Here is a 21,371-nt window from a genome sequence, read left to right as displayed (position 1 = left end):
AGATTTCTAGAATGCTGTTATCTGTGGCTCAGTGAGTTCCAAACTTCTTCTTGAAGAAAACTGTGGTTTCCTACTGGCAAATCCACCCAAATCACCAAAATCCCCTTCCTTTGGTGATGAAATTCCCATGAATAGCTGCCAAGAACACCAGAGCAACTAGCTGCCCCTGTTCATACCCATAGTATAGAATAATCAAGAGGATGCATGAGGTGTTTTGTCCTGGCTTCCCTGCCAGGTAAAGAAAGGCAAATTATTGTGCAATGGCAGCAAGACACTGCTATTAGGCTCTGACAACAAAGCAGATGTGTTTTGCTTGTTCCCTGGGATCCTTTGATGCCACAGAAGCACACCCCCAGTTTCAGAGTGAAATGGTATTTTTCTGTGGCCCCACATTCTCCTCTTGCCTCTTGTGTTCAGCTGACAGCACTGTGCAGTGTCAAGTGAGGTAAATCTCCCTCTTTGCTGAGTAGGCAATGCCTTCTTGTGCAGGGATTGCACCTGATGAGTTTAAGGTATCAGTCTCTTCTGGTAACGCTCTTCCTGTGTTTGTTCACTTTTGTTTTGTTTCCTTCCTTCATTCCTTCCTTCCTTAGGCATTATGGACAGGAGATGGTGAAGATGTTGCTCAATCATCAACAATGTAAAACAGTTTTGGAACAATCTCTTTCCCCCCGTGACCTGGAAGATATTCTGACAAGAATTAGGAAGAAAATAAGTGCTTGGCAGGAGAAATGTCTCCTTTGTGCAAGTATTGCCACTGCTAATATGAGATCAAACATACCCAATCCGTCTTTAGCTCATCCCTCTTCTGCTGAATCATTTTGCTCCTGGGAATGAGCTGTTAATCCTCAGCCTGTTCATCTGCAGACCACAAAGGAACTGATATTACTAGGGAAAAGTGGGGTTTTGAATATTTTCAATACTGGTCACAAAGAGGAAAGGGAAAGAGGAGAAAATGGATTTACATTTAAGCGTAAGCACCCAACATGCTCTCCCTACCCTGCCCCCTGTAAAGCAATTAAGTGAGAATTGTGCTTCTGAAGATAACAGAGTCTTTGCAAAGGACACTGGAAGTAGTAGTGCCAAGAAAATTCCCAAATTTACAAAAGATGTCCAAGCCAATCCTAGTTACTACAATGACTGTCTGTCTTTTGGGAATACTGCCCTGCTGTCCAGCCATGTGGGGCTGGAAGAAGCTTGGTGAATTCAGCAGCATCCAGTGAAAAATCCGTTGTTTGTTTGAGGGAGGCAATTTTATTTTTTCTATCGACATTATAGAAGGGAGCCTGCCTTTGTGCAGGCACAGGGAGAGTGAGTGTTGAACCAAATCAACTTCCAACACACTGGGCCAACCCTCAAAGAGTCCAATTTATTCTGTTGATTCCTTCACAAACACTAATTGCCGGCCAGTTTGCATTATTCCCATTAATGCTCAAGACTAAGGAATTTGGGATTTTAGACTGCTGCTGAGTCTGGTAGCACCCATAACCTGCCTTGGGCTATTCAAAACAAAGAGTTGGCATCACTGAATCTCTGGTCTGTTTTCATCTGTAAGTTAGGAAATGTTTCCCTAAGCCTTGGTAGCAGTGATCCTGGTTTTAACTTGTGTTTTCAACAGGGAATTTCCTGTTTTATACTCTAAAGATTGATGGGGTTTCTCTGTGTCTTTGTAGGGGTTGGAAAACCAGAAGGCTGAAGGCCCATCTGTCAAGGAGCCGGTGAAGGAGAGGAACGATGGCTCAGAGGAGCCCCAGGCCACATTGTCTGCTGGCAAACGGTACTGAGCACTTTTGTCAGATGTGACAAAGCACATGGCAAGCTTTGCATGCCTCTTCCTCAGGAAAAACTGTCTGGCAGAAATGACCAATGCCACAGATTGTTTCCTTTCCCTACAAATGCTCTAGGATAAAAAATGTCTACTGGTGCATTGTGCTGAACACAACTTCTCTGGAGGGGTTTCCACAAAAATGGAGAGACAAACAGACACCCATTGGTGGCAGCTCAGACGATCCAGTGCAGTGGCAAGGGCAGTGTTGTGGAGGCTGGGAGAGAGCCAAGTTTCTGCTGCATGACTTGGGACAAGTAAATTCAAACAGGGCTTTTTTTCACCTGAGTGGAGTCTTTTTCAGATGGGTGTTTTGATGAGAAATCTCAGTCTGGAAGCAAGATGCCCTTCCACAAAGATGCAGTTCTCATCCATGTGGTTTGGCCTGGCGGAATCGTGGTTTCCTTACCCTCAAACAGTGCCAAGTTTGAGTAGTAAGGAGCAAGGCAATTCCTGAACAACTTCAGTCAACAGGTGTCTCAATGTGCACTTTTTGCTTTGAAATTCCTGTCCTTCACGTAATCTGCTTGATGGACAGCATGTTTGGTTTATTTCCCCCTGTGCTGCAATCAGCATTTAAGACAGGAATTTGCTCCTTGCTGTCTCTTCATGGCAGCTGCAGAGCTGCTTGTACCTGTTCTGCTCTGATAGCAGAGGGGATTTATTTAGCTCTGTCCTGCTCAGCAGTGGCAGGAAAGTGACCACATGCCTCAGTAGCACAGCTGGCATCCTCCTGTGGTCATGGAAGAGACAGGTTGATCAGGAGAATTGTTCCTGGTGGGGTTGTTAAGCTGTGCATCTGGTCTCCAGGGAAGCAAATGAAATGTGAGTGTAGTTCTGGGATGTCTGGCTTCTGTTTTTATCTCTCTTACTGATTTTCTGAATCTTTCAAATATGGCCCTGTTTATCTGTTCAGAATGCATCTGAGCTACTTTTCCAGATTGTCATGCCTGGTTGCAGAGACAATTCTCCAGAGTGATGAGTTCCCTTATTCTAAGACACACACGTCCCATATGAGGAGGCATTTAAACTTGGCAGTAGTGTCTCTCTTTCTCCACAAAGCAAAGTGACCTGTGTGCCCTGGCAGCCATCTGAAGATAGATCAGATGCATCTCATCCTTGGCTTTCCTGAGTGAGCACTGGTGAGAATGTCACTTGCAGATTGTCTCCTGTAATGATTGTCATGAGGTCCATGTTGTTCTTCAGAGCCCCATGACTTTGCAGCTTGAAATCACATAATTAGGAAAGCTGCTCAAGATGTTTTGCTCACAATTAACTGCAGGTATTGTCTGTGGCTGCAGCTGTCTCCATAGAGAGCAGCAGGCACAACTTTGCCAGGCATTTTTCTGGGGAAGGCTGTGAGAAGATCAGAGAAAAGAATGAGAAACAATTCTTATCCTCACTTGCTGCACCTGTTGTTGTGAACACGTGGAATGTGTTATGGAGATTTGTTTACCAAAGGGTAATTTCTTAATTGGCCACTGGTGATGGTGTTTTGGATTCAATTGCCCAATCTAGTCTGTCTGTATCAGACTGTCTGTGAGGGCAATGAGTTTCAGTATAGTATAGTATAGTATAGTATAGTATAGTATAGTATAGTATAGTATAGTATAGTATAGTATAGTATAGTATGATAGAGTGATTGATCAGCCTTCTGGAATCATGGAGTCAATGCTAATTATTTCCATTATGGGGATGCCATGCTATGATAATTATCACCACCAGGTCCTCATTTGGTTTTATTTTCCAGGTGAAATCTCCCTCTGATGGACACCTCCTACCCCGTGCAAAAGCCCAGGTCACATCACCTCCAGCTGTGGAAGAAACGGAGCTGCTCCAGAAGCTTCACCATCTCCTGGAAGCCAAGGGTTTTCAGGCACGGATGGAAGGAGTGGAACTCCTCCTAGACCTGTGCACAACCAGCCCCCAGCTCATCTCCACTAACATTGCCCAAGTATGTGGGGTATCTTCGCTGCTCCTTTCCTTTAGTTCCTTTCCAAAGCCTGTAGCAGCAAAGTTAATTCAGTGTGTCTTGGCACTCTGTCCTGGCTGTTTGGGACACGCTGGTCCCTCTCACCCAGACAAATGTAATTCAGGTCCAGGCTTCAGGACAAGTTATTTCAGTCCAGCTGTATTTGTCTGGCAGGTGCCTATTGATGCTGTTCATCAGATGATGGCAGAATTTTCTGCTGGTGTAACTGCTGCTCTCTCCTACTCCCAGCTGGGTGAAGTGAAGGGAATCCAGCCCCTGAAAGCATGGCAATTGTTCTCCAGACCAAAAATGGGTTTGCACAGGGAAGAGAAGTATCAGGCTGGGTTGGTTTAAACCCAGTTGTTTTATTTAAGGATACTTCTATATACTCCATCTTGTCTTACACAGGCACAGCTCTGGCTACTCATTTCCATCCTTGTTCCTATTCCTCTTGGTAAAGACAGTGCTCACCCTTCTTGGGAGTCTTTTTTTCTCTTTGGAAAAGGAGGAAAACGGCTAAGGACTCATCTCTGCCTTCTCCTCCCAGTAGCTGCTTTTTCCCTTTCTCCAGGGAAAGGTGCCTGATAATGTGGCTGTCAAGGGACTGAACCTGCTCTGATGAGAGCTGTACAGCACATTACATTTCAGAAGTCCACCTGTTACTTAGAGAAATTGTCTGGATCCTGGAAGAGTTGATCAGGGCCCTGCTCTTCTCCAGACACTGGCTCTAAGACAAACAAAGAAAACTTAGATCTCCTCCAGCCATAGTTTTGGCAAAATCATAATTGCCCTCAGTACTTGAGGCAACTGTATAGAAAACCAGGCATTGTAAACATCTGCTTCCATTCAAAGCAAAGGTACTCTTTAGCATTAATAAATGGAATTGATTTAATGATTTATAGATGGAGAGAAATACCATAGCAACCATTCAGTCCCCAGCCAAACCTCCTAAAAACAGAAGAAAATCTTTCAACCAGCATGAGGCTGCGCCACCATTCCAGTGAGTGGCCCACAGGAAAACAGCGAAATTGTGCAAGCGAGTGCTGACCTGACAGAAAGGATCACTTTCATCTTTGACATTGCTGACTGCTACAGCTACTCTTCAAACAGGGGCATTTGAATCCAGCTTTCACATTGCTTGTTCTCTTCACAGATTTTTGATTGTTTTGTCCTGAGAATATCTGACAGCCACAAGAAAGTGAAGCAGAGGGCACTGGACGTGCTGGCTGAAATCACAGGGGCCCTGAAAGATGCCTTGAACCCGGTGATCATTGGTTTGGTGGAAGGAATAACAAAGAACCTGAACTCAAAGGATCCCAGGGTTCGTGGGGCAGCTGTGAAAGCACTGGGAGAATCCATTGCTCATTTGGGTAAGGCTGAGCCCTGGCAGGGACTCTCCTCAGCTTCGTCTCTGTCTCTCCTGCACAAGAGAGCACTGAGTGCCTTGACAGCTGCTCTTGTCTGGGGAACACTGCAGCTGACACCCACCAGAGGCTGTGCAGGTGCAGTCCTTATGCACCATCCCCAACAGGCTGGAATGGGATCAGCAATTCCCAACAGTCCCAGGAGCCCTTGGCTCTGTGCTGCTTGTCTGAAGAGCAAGTCCTGGGCTGCAGCTCTGCTACAGTTCAGAGGCAAAGGGAGTTTGGAGTTTGCTTGGGCCCCGTCTGACTTCCCAAATGAACAGCTTTGGTGTTGGCATGAAGGGACACTGACCCATCAGAGCTTCTGCAGGGCAGCCACCTGGGAGGCTCTACATTAGAGGCATTAGCTGCCTATTTCCCACTTTTCTTCTTTGTCTTCTATGTTCAAAGGGGAACTTGTGATTCCCCAAGTTCATTTCTTTATATCAAACAGGTATAAACCCAGCTGTCAAGGATGCCTTGTTCCACATGTTATTTTGCGTGGGGCAAGATGGCCACAGCAATTAACTACATAGGCAAGGGCTGCTCTAAATTCCTTTGCCACACAGATTTATGTCAGCTCTGAGAATGCTGCAGTGGGGAAATATGCCTGCAAAAAGGAGTGTTGAAGAGGCAGGTCTTCAAGGGGAGCTTCCACTTTCTCCTCCCCAGCTGCTCTGTGAACTCAGGAACTGCCTGACTCAGTGCCTTTCTGTGACCCAAGTATGGGGCTCTTCCTTTGTGCTCTGGGATGCAAACCCTTTTCACTGCTTCCATGTGACTGAACTCCTGAGGTCCCTGATGTGAAATGTTTTAACACAGCTCCAGCTACAGCAAACAACTTTGGATTTACAAATGTGAAAGGATGTGGGATCTCAGCACCTCAGGACTCATGTGCAGAGTGACCGAGACCACCCTTGGGGGGCTCGGGAGTCCTGGAATGTTGCCAGAAGTGTCTGGAGGCTGGACTTTGATCCTACACGGGAGACGACACCTGTATGAGGATGGGAGGATTTCACTGGGGTAAATGGTGAAGGGATAAGTTAATTAGAGTGTGAAACACAGGGTTTAGGATTTCTGTACAGGGGGTCTAAAGAAGTAAGATGGAGGAATTGGGGCGTGTCCTGTTCTTCTTCTTCTTCTTCTTAGCCTCCATCTTCTGTGGTGATGTTGGCACTTTGGGATTGGTTATTACTAAAAGTGCACCGGTTAATAAGGGTAGAAGGTATTGGGGAAAATTGATAAATATTGTATACATAATTTTGAGTATAAAGATAGGGGGCTCTCAGTGTGCTCATGGCTGACTTGCTGTGCAGACCTCTGTCGGGCCGAGAGAAAATCTTTTAGATAAACAACTAATAAACACTGAAGACCGAGAAAAAACCTGAAGCCACTTTTCATCCTTTGGAGCGCGGGCTGCCCAAGACCATCCCCGAGCCTTTCCAGGCCATAAAACTGCCGAGAAACCGACAAAAGGAGAGCTTTTATTTTGGAATTTAAAACCCTGCCAAGTAGGCTGGAAGGAAAGAAGAAAAGGATTCAAAAATCCACAGAAATGTACTTTATTTTATAAAATGGGGTTGGCCCTGCCCTTTCTCCTATGACCTAAGAAAAGTGAGCAGAAACGTGTGTTTCCCTTGTAGATAAAGTGTCCCTGCTGAAAGAGTTCAGCTACCAATGGAATCACCTGAGTGGCCAAGCCCTGCTGGATGTCACCGAGCGTATCACAGGCTTGGCCTCCCCTTCTGAGCCCAGAGCTCTTCCCAGGGAGCATTTACAGGGAATGCCTGTGAGCAGACAGCAGAGCAGCTCCTCCAAACCAGGAGGTGCTGAGCGTGTCCCTGCTGCCCCATGGCCAAGGCAGGTGGGTTTGGCAGGTTTTCCCTGGCTGCTGCAGAGCTGGGCAGCACCTGAGATGGGGGCGGCGCTCGGCCTGGGGCTGAGCTCTCACTGGGGCAGCTCAGAACCACCTCCAGCAAAGGGAGGGCTAAAAATGCCCCAGCTGGCTCCTCTCTGGGGAGCTCAGGGGCATCTGTGATCTTTGAGGGGAAATGGTGGCCAATGCTGTTTCAGGGCATCAGTTTGTTTTGTCCTCACAGAATTCTTGTTTTTCTCTTGGAAAGTTTTGAGGCTGAACCGTGCAGGGCCTGGGGGTCACAGCTTAGGCCAGAACTCAACAGAGGTACCAGAGGCAGGGGTTTAGTGCAAGGCAGCCTCTGGGGCACAGGGACAGAAGCAGAGTGCTGAGGCTCCTGCCTGTGCTGTCAGAGGGGCCTTGGACTGAGCCTTTCAGGGTGTGCAAACAGTGTCTGCCTGGGTCAGCGCTGCCCAAAATGCTACAAATGCAGCTGATAATTGATTCCTCAGAGGAGCTTGCTGTGTCAGCCAGAGCCAAGGAATGGAAAAAGGATAATCTCAATATATAGCAGAGAAGATGATTGATAGCCTTGCTTTATCTGGGGCTAAATCCACTGCTAATTATGCCAACATCTTTGAATGCAAGGTTTAATACACTTTGTGTCTTCATTAGGAATCTCAAAAGGGCATGTTCAGTGATTGGGAATGTCAAAGGCCCTTTAAAGAGCATTTGAATAAAGTACATCTCCAGCAACAGGGAATTTAGTTTAGCTGTTCTTTGAAAGAGAGGTCATCTTTTTTAAAAAAATGATTTAACCATAAATTTGGAGTACTTTAGAAAGAGCAGATGCCCTCTCTGCAATATAGTAGGAACAGACAGGTGCTCCTCCTGTTCAGTAGTCACCAATGTCTTTAATTGCATTTAAACTCAAATGAATTCCCATTTTAAAATGGGTTCCATAACCCTTTCCTGCTAAGCAGAATTGGTTTTGGGTACTTGCAGGAGCTCTTTCATTGTTGCTGACTGCTGGTGGATTAACAGCATAGAGAAAATGAAGTCTCTTCCACCACAGAATATTAAATGGCTGCTAGATAACATTTTGTCTGATCAGAAAACAAGAATGGTCTCCAAAGCATTTCAGGTTTTGATCTCTCAGCCAAATCTGCCATGCAAGAAGCCTGTTGGTAGTAACTTTTGGTCTGTGTTTGATATAGTTCAGTTCAGAAAATGAGCAGAGATATTTGAGAGACAATATGAGAAAACACTCGTATTTTGGTTATATTTGAGTCCCCTGTGTAGCATTTTTCTTTCTCTATGCCCTTATTCAAGTGGACATCATAAGAAAAAATGCCATTAAGATTGAGAGGGGAAGTGGCATTAAAATGTGGAGATGCCCAAATGCCAAGGCAATGGGGTCTGAGTAACTATCTAAGACACCCTGAGGTTTGAACCAGGTCTTTGCTGGAAGCCCCAAAAGAATTCTGCCAAAGACCCCAGCTGGCCACTGATGTTTCTCATCCAGCTGTCAGGCAGCAGCCATCTCTGGTGGGCTGGAGTTTTGAGGTGTGTTCTAACCCTGCCCTTTGCTGTGTGCCACTGAGCACAGGGAAGAGCCAGATTAGACATTTGGCACTTGGCATCAAAGTTACAAAAATGGAATAATTACTTTTATTAGAAATCTCTCCATTTCCTCTCTATGGTGCATTTCCAAATCTTCAGTGTGGGTTTAGACAACTTCTTAATGGAAATCAAAGGCAATTGGACATTTCATTCATTGTTTATGCAGAGATTGTGAAATAATTTAGTAAAGGTAGGAAGTCTGCCGCAGGGACAAGGGCTCTGGTTGGAGCAGTTAGTGCTGAGGGGTTGGTGGTTCTGTTTCCAGGATGCTCAGCTGCTTTGCCTGTTTCTGGACCAAGGGGCTCTGGGTGCTGTTTTGCTGCTCTTGGCCAGAGAGGCTGGCAAGAAGCAGAAGCAGAGGCAGATCCTTGTTGCAGTGAGGCTGGTGGGTAAGGAGCTGTGTCTCTGTCCCGGCAGTGCTTGTGCAGGGGGTTCATGCCAGGAGCCCTGAAGTCGCCCAGCGCGACGCCCTGCCCGTGCTCTGGTCCTGCCTGGAGAACAAGGCGCTGCCTGTGCGGAGCGCCAGCGTCCGCACCGTGGCCACCAAGCTGGCCTCTGCCCTCTGCAAGGTGATGGGCACCCAGCTGAAGGAATGTGCTGCCAGCAAGCCTCCACATGTGCGGGAAAACCTCTCCAAAATGCTGGGCTGGTGAAGGCGAGATGTTCTCCAGAAGGCTGAGGAAGCGCTGAGTTGGAAACCTCTGGATTTGCCTTTTGAGCTGTGCCAAAAATGACGAAATCCTAAGGAAGGGTGTGCATCTGCCCCACTCTCTCCATTGCCCTTCCTAGTCATGGCATGGGGGCCTGAAGCAGCTCCAGATGGAGGACAAGGTGAAGGCAATCATGGCTCAGCCTCACACAGAGGTGAGGGGGGAGCTGGGCCAATCTCTGCTGGCAGGAAGGGTCTTGTGGCAGCCCAGAGAGGCTGTGCACATTGCCAGGGAACAGCTGTGCCCTGCATGTGCCCCTGCAATGAGCTGTGCTGCTGCCAGTGCCCCTGGAGCTGTGGGGCTGCTGAGCTGTGGGGCAGGCAGAGGAGCAGGAGGGTGCCTGTGCAGCTGAGCCATTCCTGGGGAGCACAGGGCTCTGGGCTCCCTGCTGTCCCAGGGCAGCCCAGAGGCCAGGCTGGGCCTGTGCCAGCTCTGGGCAAGTGGCTCAGGGTTTGCCCTGGCCTGCCTCAGTGTCTGCCAGCAGGAGCATGTTTCCCTGTGCAGCTGTTTACACATCTCCAGGAAATGTGTCCCATGAAATACAGAGCTTCAGATGCTTTAGGTTTGCATTGTGGCCTCTGTTAAACTTTGTGTCTCCATTTTGCAGATCTGGCTGGTTATGGTCTTACCGAGAAGTTGTCTCGGGACACTTCCGATGTTCTCTCACCCACAAAGTCCTTGTCTCTCATCCAGAAGAGCTCTCTATCCTCCAAGCTCAGGAAGAAGCTGCCGCCTGTATGGAGAGTGCTTGAAGAAAAGGATTGATGCGTTAGGCTTCATAGTTATAGATGTACATATGTTCTGATCTTTAGATGTAGTTTTGAATTAATGTGTTTTGATTCTGTCTTTAAGTTTTGATGACATGTCTTTAATTCTATATATTTCATTTTGATGATGAAAAAAAAGTAAATAAATAAACAAAATCGAAAAAACCAAGAGGAGAATGTGAGACCAGGACCTGCTGGCGTAGAGATTATGGGAGTGCAGCTCACTCAGTGTGCCAGTGTCTCACCACATCCTTTCCTCATTGGGCCTCTCCTCTTCCACTTTGGCCATGTTATCTTTGTGTCATTTGTGCTGCTCTTTGTTACTTAGCATTACAACAGTCACCTGTTGACCTGTTTGAGGGACAATGGATCCAAAAGATCCTGTATAATCAAAGGTTTTCTACCTAGGTGTGTTCTGTGCTCACCAAAGGCCTGAGCAAAGAAACCAAGAGAAGTGTGCCCAAATCCCAAAGCTTTTCTCCTTTGCAATCTCCCACTGATCTGGCTCACAGGTGTCTTCAATCACAATTCCATAGGTAAGAAGAGGTCATGTATTTCACTGGGAAATGATGCACTGCTTTGGCAAAGTCACCCATATGTATATTTATCCGGGACAGCAGTGCAGCTGTGTTGTTTGCACCTTGTTTGCAGAAGGATGAGTGCCCTGGGAGGCCAATAACAAGTGACAAGGGCTCCTCAAATCTGCACTGCAGCCTGGGTGCCATTCAGCCCAGAGCTAGGGGATCATTTGTTCCAAAGGACCAGTGCTTGCCAGTGGAATGAATTCCTGCACAGCTGGAAGAAGCAATTCTGGATTCAGCTCCAGCTCTTGGTGGGCAGCATGATCATTGACAATGCTGCCCTTCCAGAAATTATTCTGAAGTTTCCTTTCATAGTCATTTGAAGCTTTTAAACTTCACATTTCAATTTGCTTTGCATTAGGGTAAAACACTTCTGGGCCCAGTGCAAGCTGTAACCTTTTGACAGGAAAGTCCTCATGGTTGCCAGCTTCTGATGTTACACAATGTCACCTGGCTGCCTGTGTTTGCTTAGCTCTGGGTCTAGTCCCGGCCTAGCAAAGCCCAGGCAGGGTGGAACGTTGCAGGGAAAACTGGTCCATGAGCTTATGGGGTTGCCATCAGCAGCAGAGTCAATGTGCCCTTTGGGGACTTCTCTGGAGACAAAATTAGGGACCTACCCCATGCCACAATATTCTCTTAGATCTTTCTGAAATATCCTAGAAAAGGCTGTGAAACTTCACATCTCCTTGCACACCCACTGTTTGAAGAGGGGCATTTTTGTCCCTCCTCAAAGTCATTGCTCTTGCACACCAGAAACATGAACATCAACCAACAGGAATGATGCATGGTCCTGCTGCTGCTGCTCCAGAGCACTGGGCAGTGCAGACCTGGGTGTTACCAATATGAGCACTTAATTAGCATTTCATGCTCCTTCACGCTGTCCAGATCTCAGGGCTTTTTGTTTCAAAGCAGCCACTGCACCATCTCTAGAGAAGAACAGGAAATGGGAAACAGAGACTGCCAGCCTTGCAGGGGTGTGAGAGAAAACCTGACGTGTCTGCATCAAAAGATGAATGGGAAGAGTGTAATTGCCAAAGCAAATGCTTTGTTAGGATAGCAGAAGCAGTTCTTTACTGCATGCTTGCATGAAGATCATTTGGAATCTCCTTTTTGTGTCTCATGCAGAAAAGGAGCTCTTAATAATACCACGCTACATAAACCAGATTGGGATGCAGCTCTGTAGTGGTTCACAATGAAGCAGACGGCCTGCTTTGTCACTGCCAGCCCTGCTGAGCCTGCGAGGGACCATAGTGTATCCCATGCCTGTTTTGCCTCCAAGCAGAGCTTGGTTTTCCTCATTAGTGTGAAGTAATTACAAGAGTAATAAAATGGACAATTAGACTGGCCGCTTTGGAGGATACGCTCATGCTTTGGCATGTCAGTCCTGTACCTCATGCACCCAAGGCTTGTTACTCATCATGAAATATTTTAACAAAAAACCTCCGCTCTCATGTTACATCTGAATAAAACTGCATCAGATCATCAAGAATTCTGCTGTCAGGAACAAGACAAGAGCCTTCCGACACTCACTTGCAGCTGTCCTGGATTGCTGCAGCCCTTTGTGCAAAGCTGCTGCAGACAGAGTGTTTGGAGTTGGTTTGGGCCTTTATGAAAGATCTGTGGAGCAGTGTGCAGGGCTCTCCTGGCAGGAAACTGTTTGTCCAAGCCCAGGGACACGGTGCCGGCAGGAGCGGAGCGGCCCCGCTCCCAGCCCGAGAGTCTGTGGGCTGAGCCACGCCGGGGAGACAAGGCAGCGAGGGGCTCCAGCCCAGCTGCTTCACTGCCCTGCCCGCCCCATGGAGCTCTGCCGTGGGAGAAAGCCGACACCGGATGAGTCCCCGAGCTTCCATCAGCTGCTGGAACTGCTCCGTGACAGCTCCTGTTCTTCCGAGAGAGACCCCGGCGCCTTCTTGGAACGCGTGTCATGGGGGATTCTGTTTGATAATAAACTGTTGGGGGTTTTCCACTTTCATCTATCAGTAATAATTTCCCATTGCTGGAAAGGGATTGCAGGAACACTTTAGAGGAGACGACTTATTGCACAGTATCCTGTTTGAAGTTGTCTCAAACTGTGTGAGACAGATGGCTTCACACAGGAGCATCCCCAAGGCTGCTGAGGGGAAGGCACAGAGGAAGACAAACCCAGTATTTCTGAGGGAACTCCTTGACACCAACCCAACCTGAGTTGTCAAACAGCAGACCTGATGTTTCGAGACATGGGCCACAGGGGAAACCTTTCAGTGTGTTTGGTCCAGGCTGGGCTATGCTTGAGGAAAAGGTGTGTCAGTGTGTTGGATAATACTCTTTTCTTGACCTAGAGATGGGGCAACTGAGAGGTGTTTTAAAAACTTCTATTCCATTTTCAGTCTCATGAGAAGGGTGAGACAATACAGATGTTATAATACGCGCCATCACAATCAGAAGCCAATTACTTCCTAATTATAATACATTATAAGCGTTTCTTGGTCTATCAGCCTTTTGCCATGCCATGTTGTAGATGCCTTAAAGCCAATTATTTAAAACTACTCTTTGTGGGTCCCACTACAATGCATCTTTCATAGCTCTGTTTTTCCAAAATCTTATTTGCAAGGCCATCTTTTGAAACTTTTTTCCAGCTGCATTTCTCTCTCAACAATATCTGTCCTATTCCATGGAAATTTTTAAGTTAGCATTTCTTGTCTCAAGATTTATATACAGATTCATACTTTGTGGGCCTTCTATTAGGCTCTAAAAACTTTCTACAAATCCATTTCCCACATCAGTGCACTTGGCTCCTTCTCTCCTCATTGTGCCTGGCAAGCACAGGAGCCCAGAGCTCCTGCAGAACCCATCCCAGCACTCAGTGGGAGCAAACTTGTGTCCAGTCCTCACCCGGAGCTGCGGTGCCCAGCATTCCACCACTCTGGAATGAGGAACTGTTCCTGCTCTTTCAGAAGGAGCTAAGGAGCTTTGGCCTTCAGATCAATTGTCTGCAGGCTCCTGCAGTGCCTGGTGCTGCTCCCTTGCCAGCGGCACCCCAGGCCAGGGGGGCACATCTGGGCTGCTGTGTCTGGCTCTGGGGCTCCCTGTTCTGGGCAGTGAGGAGGAGCTGCAGAGGCTCTGCAGGACTGACAGGATGGGCTTTGGGGCTGGCAGGAGAAGCTGAGGGACCTGGGCTGCTGGAGCTTCTGAAGAGGAGGCCCAGGGCTCCTCCTGCAACTGGTCCAAGGGTAGTTCCAGAGAATCCCAGAATTAGCAAGGTTGGAAAAGATCTTGGAGATCATCAAGTCCAGCCTGTGCCCTGAAACCGCCTTGTCTCCCCTGAGCCTCCTCTTCTCCAGGATAAACAACCCCAGCTCCCTCAGCTGCTCCTCACAGGACTTGTGCTCCACACCCCTCCCCAGCCTTGCTACCCTTCTCTGGACACGCTCCAGCCCCTCCATGTCCTAAATTGGGGGCCCAGAAGTGGACACAGCACTCAAGGTGCTGCCCAAGCAGTGCTGAGCACAGGGGAAGAATCCCTGCCCTGCTCCTGCTGGCCACACCATTCCTGATCCAGGCCAGGAGCCATTGGCCTCCTTGGCCACCTTGGCACTCTGCTGGCTCATGTCCAGCCTGCTGTCCATCAGTGTCCCCACGTCCCTTTCTGCCTGGCTGCTGTCCAGCCCCTCTGGCACCTTGCTAAAGGAGGGAGGCAGGGAGGGAACGGGTCCAGATCCAGTCCTTCCTGAAATGTGGTGTTTGCTGGCACTGCCAGTTCCCAGATCTTGATATTTCCCTATTCTGGTACAGCCCAAGTCCAGCAACTTGCTGGCAAAGAAATCCAAAACCAAGCAAAGACCTGGTACCTACAGCAACCCGATCTCGGGTTTGCTGACACCACCAGTACCCAGATCAGGAATGTTTCAGATGCTTGCACAGCCTAATTCCAGCAGTTTGCTGGCATAGAAAATTAGCATCTGGAAATTTCTCAGTGCCAGCAAAACCTAAATGCAGCAATTTTCTGGCAAAGAAAGCCAGAACCCAGCAGCTTCCCGGTGCTGCCACCAGCACCACCCAGATCTGGTGTTTGCTGCACAAGCGCCCCGATCTTGAAATTTCCCTGTCCTGGCACAGCCCAAGTCCAGCAATTTGCTGGCACAGAAAGCCAAAATCCGGCAATTTCCTGATGCCAATACAGGTGCCCAGACCTGGTGTTTGCTGCCACTGCCAGTGCTCACATCTGGATATTTCCCTGTTCTGGCAGAGCCAAGTCCAGCAATTTTCTGGTCAAGAAAGCCAAAATGTGGCAATTCCCTGCTACTGTCATTGGCAATGCCAAGATCCGGTGTTTGCTGGCACCACCAGTGCCCAGATGCGGGAATTGCCCGGTGCCAGCACAGCCCAAGTCTAGTGATTTCTGGCAAAGAAAGCCAAAACCTTGCAAATACCTGGTACCTACAGCAACCCAGTCTTGTGTTTGCTGACACCACAAGTGCCCAGATCCAGAATTTTTCAGGTTCCTGCACAGCATAATTCCAGCAATATGCTGGCACTGAAAGTTAGCATTTGGCAATTTCCTGGTGCTGGCACATTCCCTACCCAGATCTGGTGTGCACTGGCACTGCCAGTGCCCACATCTGGCAATTTCCCTCTTCTGGCACCACCCATGTCCAGAATTTGTTGGCAAAGTAAGCTAAAACCTGTCAATTTCCCCTTGCCAGCACTGCACAATCTGGAGTTTGCTGGCCGCAGGATCCCAAGAAAGAAGGAAGGAAAGAAGGAAGACAAAGAGGAAGGCATCCAGATACAGTCCTGCCTGGAGCCTGGAGCCTGAAATGGGCTGTTTGCTGCCACTGCCAGTGCCCAGATCTGGAAATTTTCCTATTCTGGCACAGCCCAAGTGCAGCAATTTGCTGGCACAGAAATCCAAAACCTGTGGCAGCTTCCTCTTACTGGCTCTGGCACCACCCACATCTTGTGTTTCATGTAACCAGAACCCAGATTTGGAAATTTCTCAGTGCCAGCAGAGCACAAATCCAGCAGATTTCTATCACTGGCAACGACATCACCTAGATCTGGTGTTTGCTGGCAACACCAGTGCCCAGATCTGAAAACTTCCTAGTGCTGGCACAGCCCAAGTCCAGCGATTTGCTGGCACAGAAAGCCAAAATTTGGAAATCTGCAGGTTCTGGCTCCAGCACCATCCAGCTCTGGTGTTAGCTGAGACCACCAGTGCTCAGACTTGGAAACTTCCTGATGCCTTCACAGCCCATGTCTAGCAATTGTTTTTTAGCTAGCTGGGGCAGGGAAGTTCCTTGGACTGTGACTTTCTTTTTTCTTGGAACTGTTTACACCTGCTCTGGACTGAAAACCCAGACAAACACCGACAGCAGCAGCTCACACCTGTGGCCCCCCGAGCTCTGGGACGCTGCATTCCAGCACCAGAGGGACTTAGAAGAGACCGAGGGAGCCAACTACAACCCACAAAAAGGACCTTCTGAATTTGCCATCTCTTCAGCACTGTCCGAGGTTTTATTTAATATTATTCATTTTTCATGCTTGTGAATACTTTACTTGTTAAACAAACTGGGGTTTTTAACTTTTCTCAAGGGAAGTCTTTTCCTGAACTAGTCGGGGAGGGGACGCTTGAACTTGCTTTCTAGATGGACCCCTTTTGGAGATTTCCTCCCAAAATTTGCCCTAAACCAGAACAGTCACAATGAAAACTTCACATGTGGCATAATTCCCTGATGGAAAATCTTGCAACAGAAACTTGACCTCGTTCTCCATGAGAGGTTCTTGGGGAGAGCAGACAGGAGGAGATTCCTGGAAAACTGAAACAGCTTTCCAGAAGTAAAATGAAAATGAAAGAAACAATCTAAGATGTTTTCCCTTATCTATTTCTATGCTCCCCTTTTTCATGTTGCATCCCAGTAATTCCAGATGCATCTCATCTCTAAGATCGATGACGTAGTGATTTTTAGACACTAAAATACCATGAGCCACACACAGTTTTCCTTCCCCTGTTTTTACTGCAAAGCAACACTGGAGATGTAAATGCAGTGCTGGGCTCAGGTGGGAATCCTACCCCAAGGGAAGGTGGCCCGACAGTGTTTGCCCCTCAGCAAGGACAATGCACAGCAGCGAGCGAGGGGATCACTGTGCCAGTGTGCAGGAGTCAGGGCTCTGCATTTGGGCTCAAGGCTGCAAAGTTCCCGTGTTTGGGCAGACGGAGGGGCTGTCCCCGGGGCGCGCGGGGCTCGAACGTGGGGCTCGTGGGGCGAGCGGGGAACGGACACGGGGACGAACGGCCCCGGTGCTTCAGTTGCAGCGGCGGCAGCGGCGGCAGCAGCAGCGGCGACAGCAGCAGCAGCAAACAGATAGTTTTAAGCACTCTTTCTATTTCTCTTTTTCTTTCTCTTCTTCTTTCTCTTTCTCTCCCTTTCCCGCTGTCGGGCACCCTTCTCTCGGGGTCCCTTGTCCGGCGTCCCTCTCCTCTCCCCTCCTCCCTCCCCCCTGCAGGGCAGGGCCATGCCCCCGGCCCGCCCCCGGCCCCGGGCGGGGCTGCCCCGTGCCCGGCCCCGGCCGTCCCGCCGCGGTCTCGCCTCCGCCCGGCTCTGGGTGTACTGGCGGTGGCGCTGCTGGGCGGGCATCAGTGCCTGGTGCGGGGGCGGCATCGCCGCCCTTCGGCTCCGCCTGGCCCGAGCCCGGCCCCGGACCCGACCTCGGCCCCGCCCCCGGCCACAGCCCCGGCGCCGGCCCCGGCCCCGGCTTCTCCCGGGGCCCGCGGAGCGCACACGCGGCGCGGCCGCTCCCGCCGCCTCCGCTGCGGCTTCCCCGGCCCGAGCTCCGCCGCTCGGCAGCGCGGCCGCCGGCCCCGAGCCTCCCGTGCCGCGTTCCCGGGAGCGAACGCCGGGGCATGGCCGGCCCGGGGCGGGTGAGGGGCGCTCGGGGGCCGTTGCTGGACCCGGGCCGAGCTCTGACAGCCGCGTCCCGCCCGCAGGGACGGCGCAGGAGGCCCTGCAGGAGCGGTACCGGCTGGGATCGCTGCTGGGACGCGGCGGCTTCGGCAGAGTCTTTGCGGCCACGCGGCTCTCGGACGGCGCCCCGGTGAGCGGCGGGGCCGGCGGCGGGCGCAGGAGGAGGAGGGGATGCAGGAGGAGGAGGGCGGAGAGCGGAGGATGGGGCTCGCAGTACGGGCAGCGAGCTCACCCCGCTGCTGCCCTTGGCTTGCAGGTGGCCATCAAAAGGGTGCCACGGAACCGCGTCCGGCACTGGGGCGAGCTGGTGAGTGAGCGGGGCCAGCAGCCGGGGCTGCCGGCCGGGGATGAGCCGGGGCCCGGCACGGTGGGAGCCGCCAGGACGCCCCGAGGGAGAGCGGGCGTGGGGCCAGCGCAGGGCGCAGAGCATCCCGGGCTGGCTGAGGGCTTCCCCAGACCCGGCACGGCATCGGCCCCACTGACGGCGTCGTGCTCCTTCCGCAGCCCGACGGCACCAGCGCACCCCTGGAGGTTGTGCTGCTGACCAAGGTGTCTACTGGCTTCCCCGGTGTGGTCCAGCTGCTGGAGTGGCTCGAGCTCCCCAACTGCATCGTGATGGTGCTGGAGCGGCCAGAGCAGTGTCAGGACCTGCAGCGTTTCATTCGGGCACGGCGGTTCCTGCCCGAGGAGGAGGCGCGGGAGCTGTTCCACCAGGTGCTGGAGGCCGTGCGGCACTGCACCAGCTGCGGGGTCCTGCACAGGGACATCAAGCCAGAGAACATCCTGGTTGACCTGGACACCGGGCAGGCCAAACTGATTGACTTTGGCTGTGGCACCTACCTGCAGGACACAGTCTACACTCACTTTGCAGGTGAGCCTACACAGGGCTGTGCTCCCGCTGCTGACATCTCATGGCCCAACATCTCCCAGCCCAAGCTGGCTGTGGCAGCGGGGATTCTCCCTTTTGCTGCCAGTCAGGGCACTGAATCTTCAGCTGAGTTGCTTTAGAGCAGGGCTGGGTGGGCAGCCATCTTCCAGCCCTGCTGGCAGCCTTTGCCAGCCACTCTGCCCAGGACTGGGGCTTGGCTGGGGCAGCCAGCCCGACCAAACCCCCCGTGGGTGGGGGTAGCAGAGAGGGAGGGCGGAACCTGTGCCCCAGCCACTTTGGTGTGCAGATGAGAGGAAGGGCTTGGACTGCTCCACTCGCCCTGTTTGCCTTGGCTTCATAATATTTTTGGGGCAATGCAGGCAGGGAGGATATGGGCAGGTTTTTTCCCCAGCATGGAGTGGGTTTTTCCTTTGCATGTCATGGTTGAGCCTAGCCAGGGCTGCCCTCTTCCAGCACCAGAGGCTTCTTTTCCAACCCTAACTTTGTGCACAAGTCCCAGGTGCTGGCGAGAGGGCAGTGGTCACCCTGTGTGCCCCTGATGCAGCCCCCGCAGGTGCAGGGATGCTGGGGCCAGGCTCTGGGAGAAGCAGCATCCCCCTGATGAACTCCATCTGTATTCCATAGGAACACTGTCGTACAGCCCCCCGGAATGGAACGACTTTGGCTGGTACCATGGCGAGGCAGCAACGGTCTGGTCCCTGGGCATCCTGCTGCACCAGATGGTCTGCGGGGAGCACCCTTTCAGGAGGGGCCAGAACCTCAGCTGGGGCCAGCTCCCGCTGCCACAACGGCTCTCTCAAGGTGGATCCTCTTGTCTGGGCACGGGGGGAATGCCAGTGCTGGGAGCCAGCAGCGGGGTCGTGGGCATCCCGCTCTGGCAGCTGCTGAGGAGGTGGCACATGTCCTGCTCTCCTCCAAAACAGGGAATTGATGGGAAAGTTTAGGCCCAGCTCTGAGCACATCCAGCATGGCCTGGGCATGGGAATAGTGGGGCAAAGCAGACAGGAGCCTTCTCTGGCTGACCTTCAGTTTCTGCTTTTTCTCCCCAGAGTGCAAAGACCTGATCAGGTGGTGTTTATCCGTGAACTCCTTGGACAGACCCACACTGGAAGACCTGTTCTGTGATCCTTGGATGTGGGATATTCCTCTGCCATAGAAGAAGGGAGAGAGCCACAGGCACACTTTGATCCAGAGCCCTGGTAAGTTCCTACTCCACATGTGCCTTGGCAGTCAGAAGCAAAGGAACCCAGAGTTTTTTGTGCTGCCAGTGTCACAGCACCGGGGTCATGGGATGGGAACACGCAGCCCTTGTGCTGGAGCTGAGCTGCTCTGCCCAGCACTGGTGGCCGCCATCCCAGCTGGTTTTGCTTGTCCTGGTTCCCTGACAGCTGGGGCCCTGGGCAGAGCCCTGAGAGCCTGGTCTGCCCCCAGGGAAGGAGAAGGAGCCCCTGGAGAAGCTGTACCGGGTGGGGATGATGCTGCTGCTGCTGCTGCTGGAGACAGCGAGGGTGACATCAGTAATGACAAGCTCTTCTCAGCCTGGCCACGGGAGGCTGAAGGTGATGGACTTTGATTCTGGCACCTTCTTCAAAGCCAAACTCCACAGGGAATTTGCAGGTGAGTCCCCACCCAGGGAAATTCTGCCAGATTTGGGCATTGCCCAGCATGGCGGGGAACCAAAGGCTCCCCCTTTGCTGGGGCAGATGCAACTCATTCTTCAGTGGCTGCCCAGCTGCTTTTGGCAGGGCTGGGAGGATGGGCTGGGGTGGGTACGAAATGGGAGTGGGCTCCTGGCCCTGCCAACAGCCCCAGCACCCACCGTGCCCCGGGCTGGGGCTGGGGCAGCGAGCCCGACACAAACAAAGCCCATGGTGGGAGCAGAGGTGGGACTCCAGAACCTGTGCACAGCTGCTTTGCTGTGCAGGCAAGGAAGGGCTGGGCTGCTCCACTGCCCTTGTTTGCTTTGGGGTCACCGTGATTTTGGGGGGGCAGTGCAGGGGGGAAGAGAGAAAGTGTGGGTTTCTCACAGCCATGGCTGGGTTTTTCCCTACCATGTAGGGGTTGGGCCTTCCTCAAGGGCCTGACAGAGATAAGAGTTTTTACCGTTTTTCTTTTTTTCCCTTTTTGTCTCTAAACTCTTTTCAATAATGTGTTTTTTGTTATTCCAGAGGAAGCATTCGAGGTGGTCCAGTGTGGATGGGGAAGTGCTTGGGAGCAGCTGTGGCGTGGATGGGCCGTGCCCTTGAAGAAGGCTGAGGACATCGTTTGGGAGCAGCTTTTCTTGCAGCCGTGGCTGGCGTGAGGTGGGTCCCTGTGTGCTTGGCAGGGTGGTATCAGAGCTTTTGGGAGCTGGCAGCGAGCACAGGAGCATCCTGCTCTGGGCAGCTGCTGAGGGCTGGATGTGCCGTGGCTGGCTGCAGGCTGGGCACATGTGCTGCCCTCCTGCTCTGTGCCAAAGGCAGCAGGGATGGGCAGCTCTGGGCACAGCTCTGGGCACAGCCAGCATGGCCTGGGCACCGCAGGCCTTGGCACAAGGGCACAGGAGCCCTCAGCTGACGGGCGGTTTCTGCTTTCTCTCCTTGCAGCTGGGCTCTGCGGGTGCTGAGGCTGCTCTGGGCTCTGCCAGGGCTCAGCTGGGCTCAGCCCTGGGCCCAGCTGGGCTGGCTCTGCCCTCACATTGCTCTGACAGCTCTGCATCAGACGAGCCCGTTGCGAGCACAGCGCCTGAGCTTTCTGCTTTGGCAGGTGAGTGAGACTCTGCTGCAGGCCCAGAGATTGCAGCTGGGGACACACATCCAATTGGCA

The 21,371-nt window shown here is 51.4% G+C and overlaps 1 protein-coding gene across 1 annotated transcript; it reads left to right on the top strand.

Annotated features, from left to right (window-relative positions):
* Positions 1 to 4,775: 4,775 nt before the first annotated feature.
* On the top strand, positions 4,776 to 19,722 carry LOC131562098 (serine/threonine-protein kinase pim-1-like). The gene is made up of 7 exons (XM_058811672.1): positions 4,776 to 4,797; positions 9,996 to 10,123; positions 17,220 to 17,807; positions 17,934 to 17,984; positions 18,182 to 18,548; positions 19,191 to 19,367; positions 19,616 to 19,722. Exons 1-7 carry the CDS (start codon positions 4,776 to 4,778, stop codon positions 19,720 to 19,722), a joined length of 1,440 nt encoding a protein of 479 aa, XP_058667655.1.
* Positions 19,723 to 21,371: the final 1,649 nt, after the last annotated feature.

Source organism: Ammospiza caudacuta, chromosome 10 (assembly GCF_027887145.1).
Source record: "Ammospiza caudacuta isolate bAmmCau1 chromosome 10, bAmmCau1.pri, whole genome shotgun sequence".
In the NCBI taxonomy this organism is placed as follows: domain Eukaryota; kingdom Metazoa; phylum Chordata; class Aves; order Passeriformes; family Passerellidae; genus Ammospiza; species Ammospiza caudacuta.
This window is presented reverse-complemented; position numbering and strand designations above follow the sequence as displayed.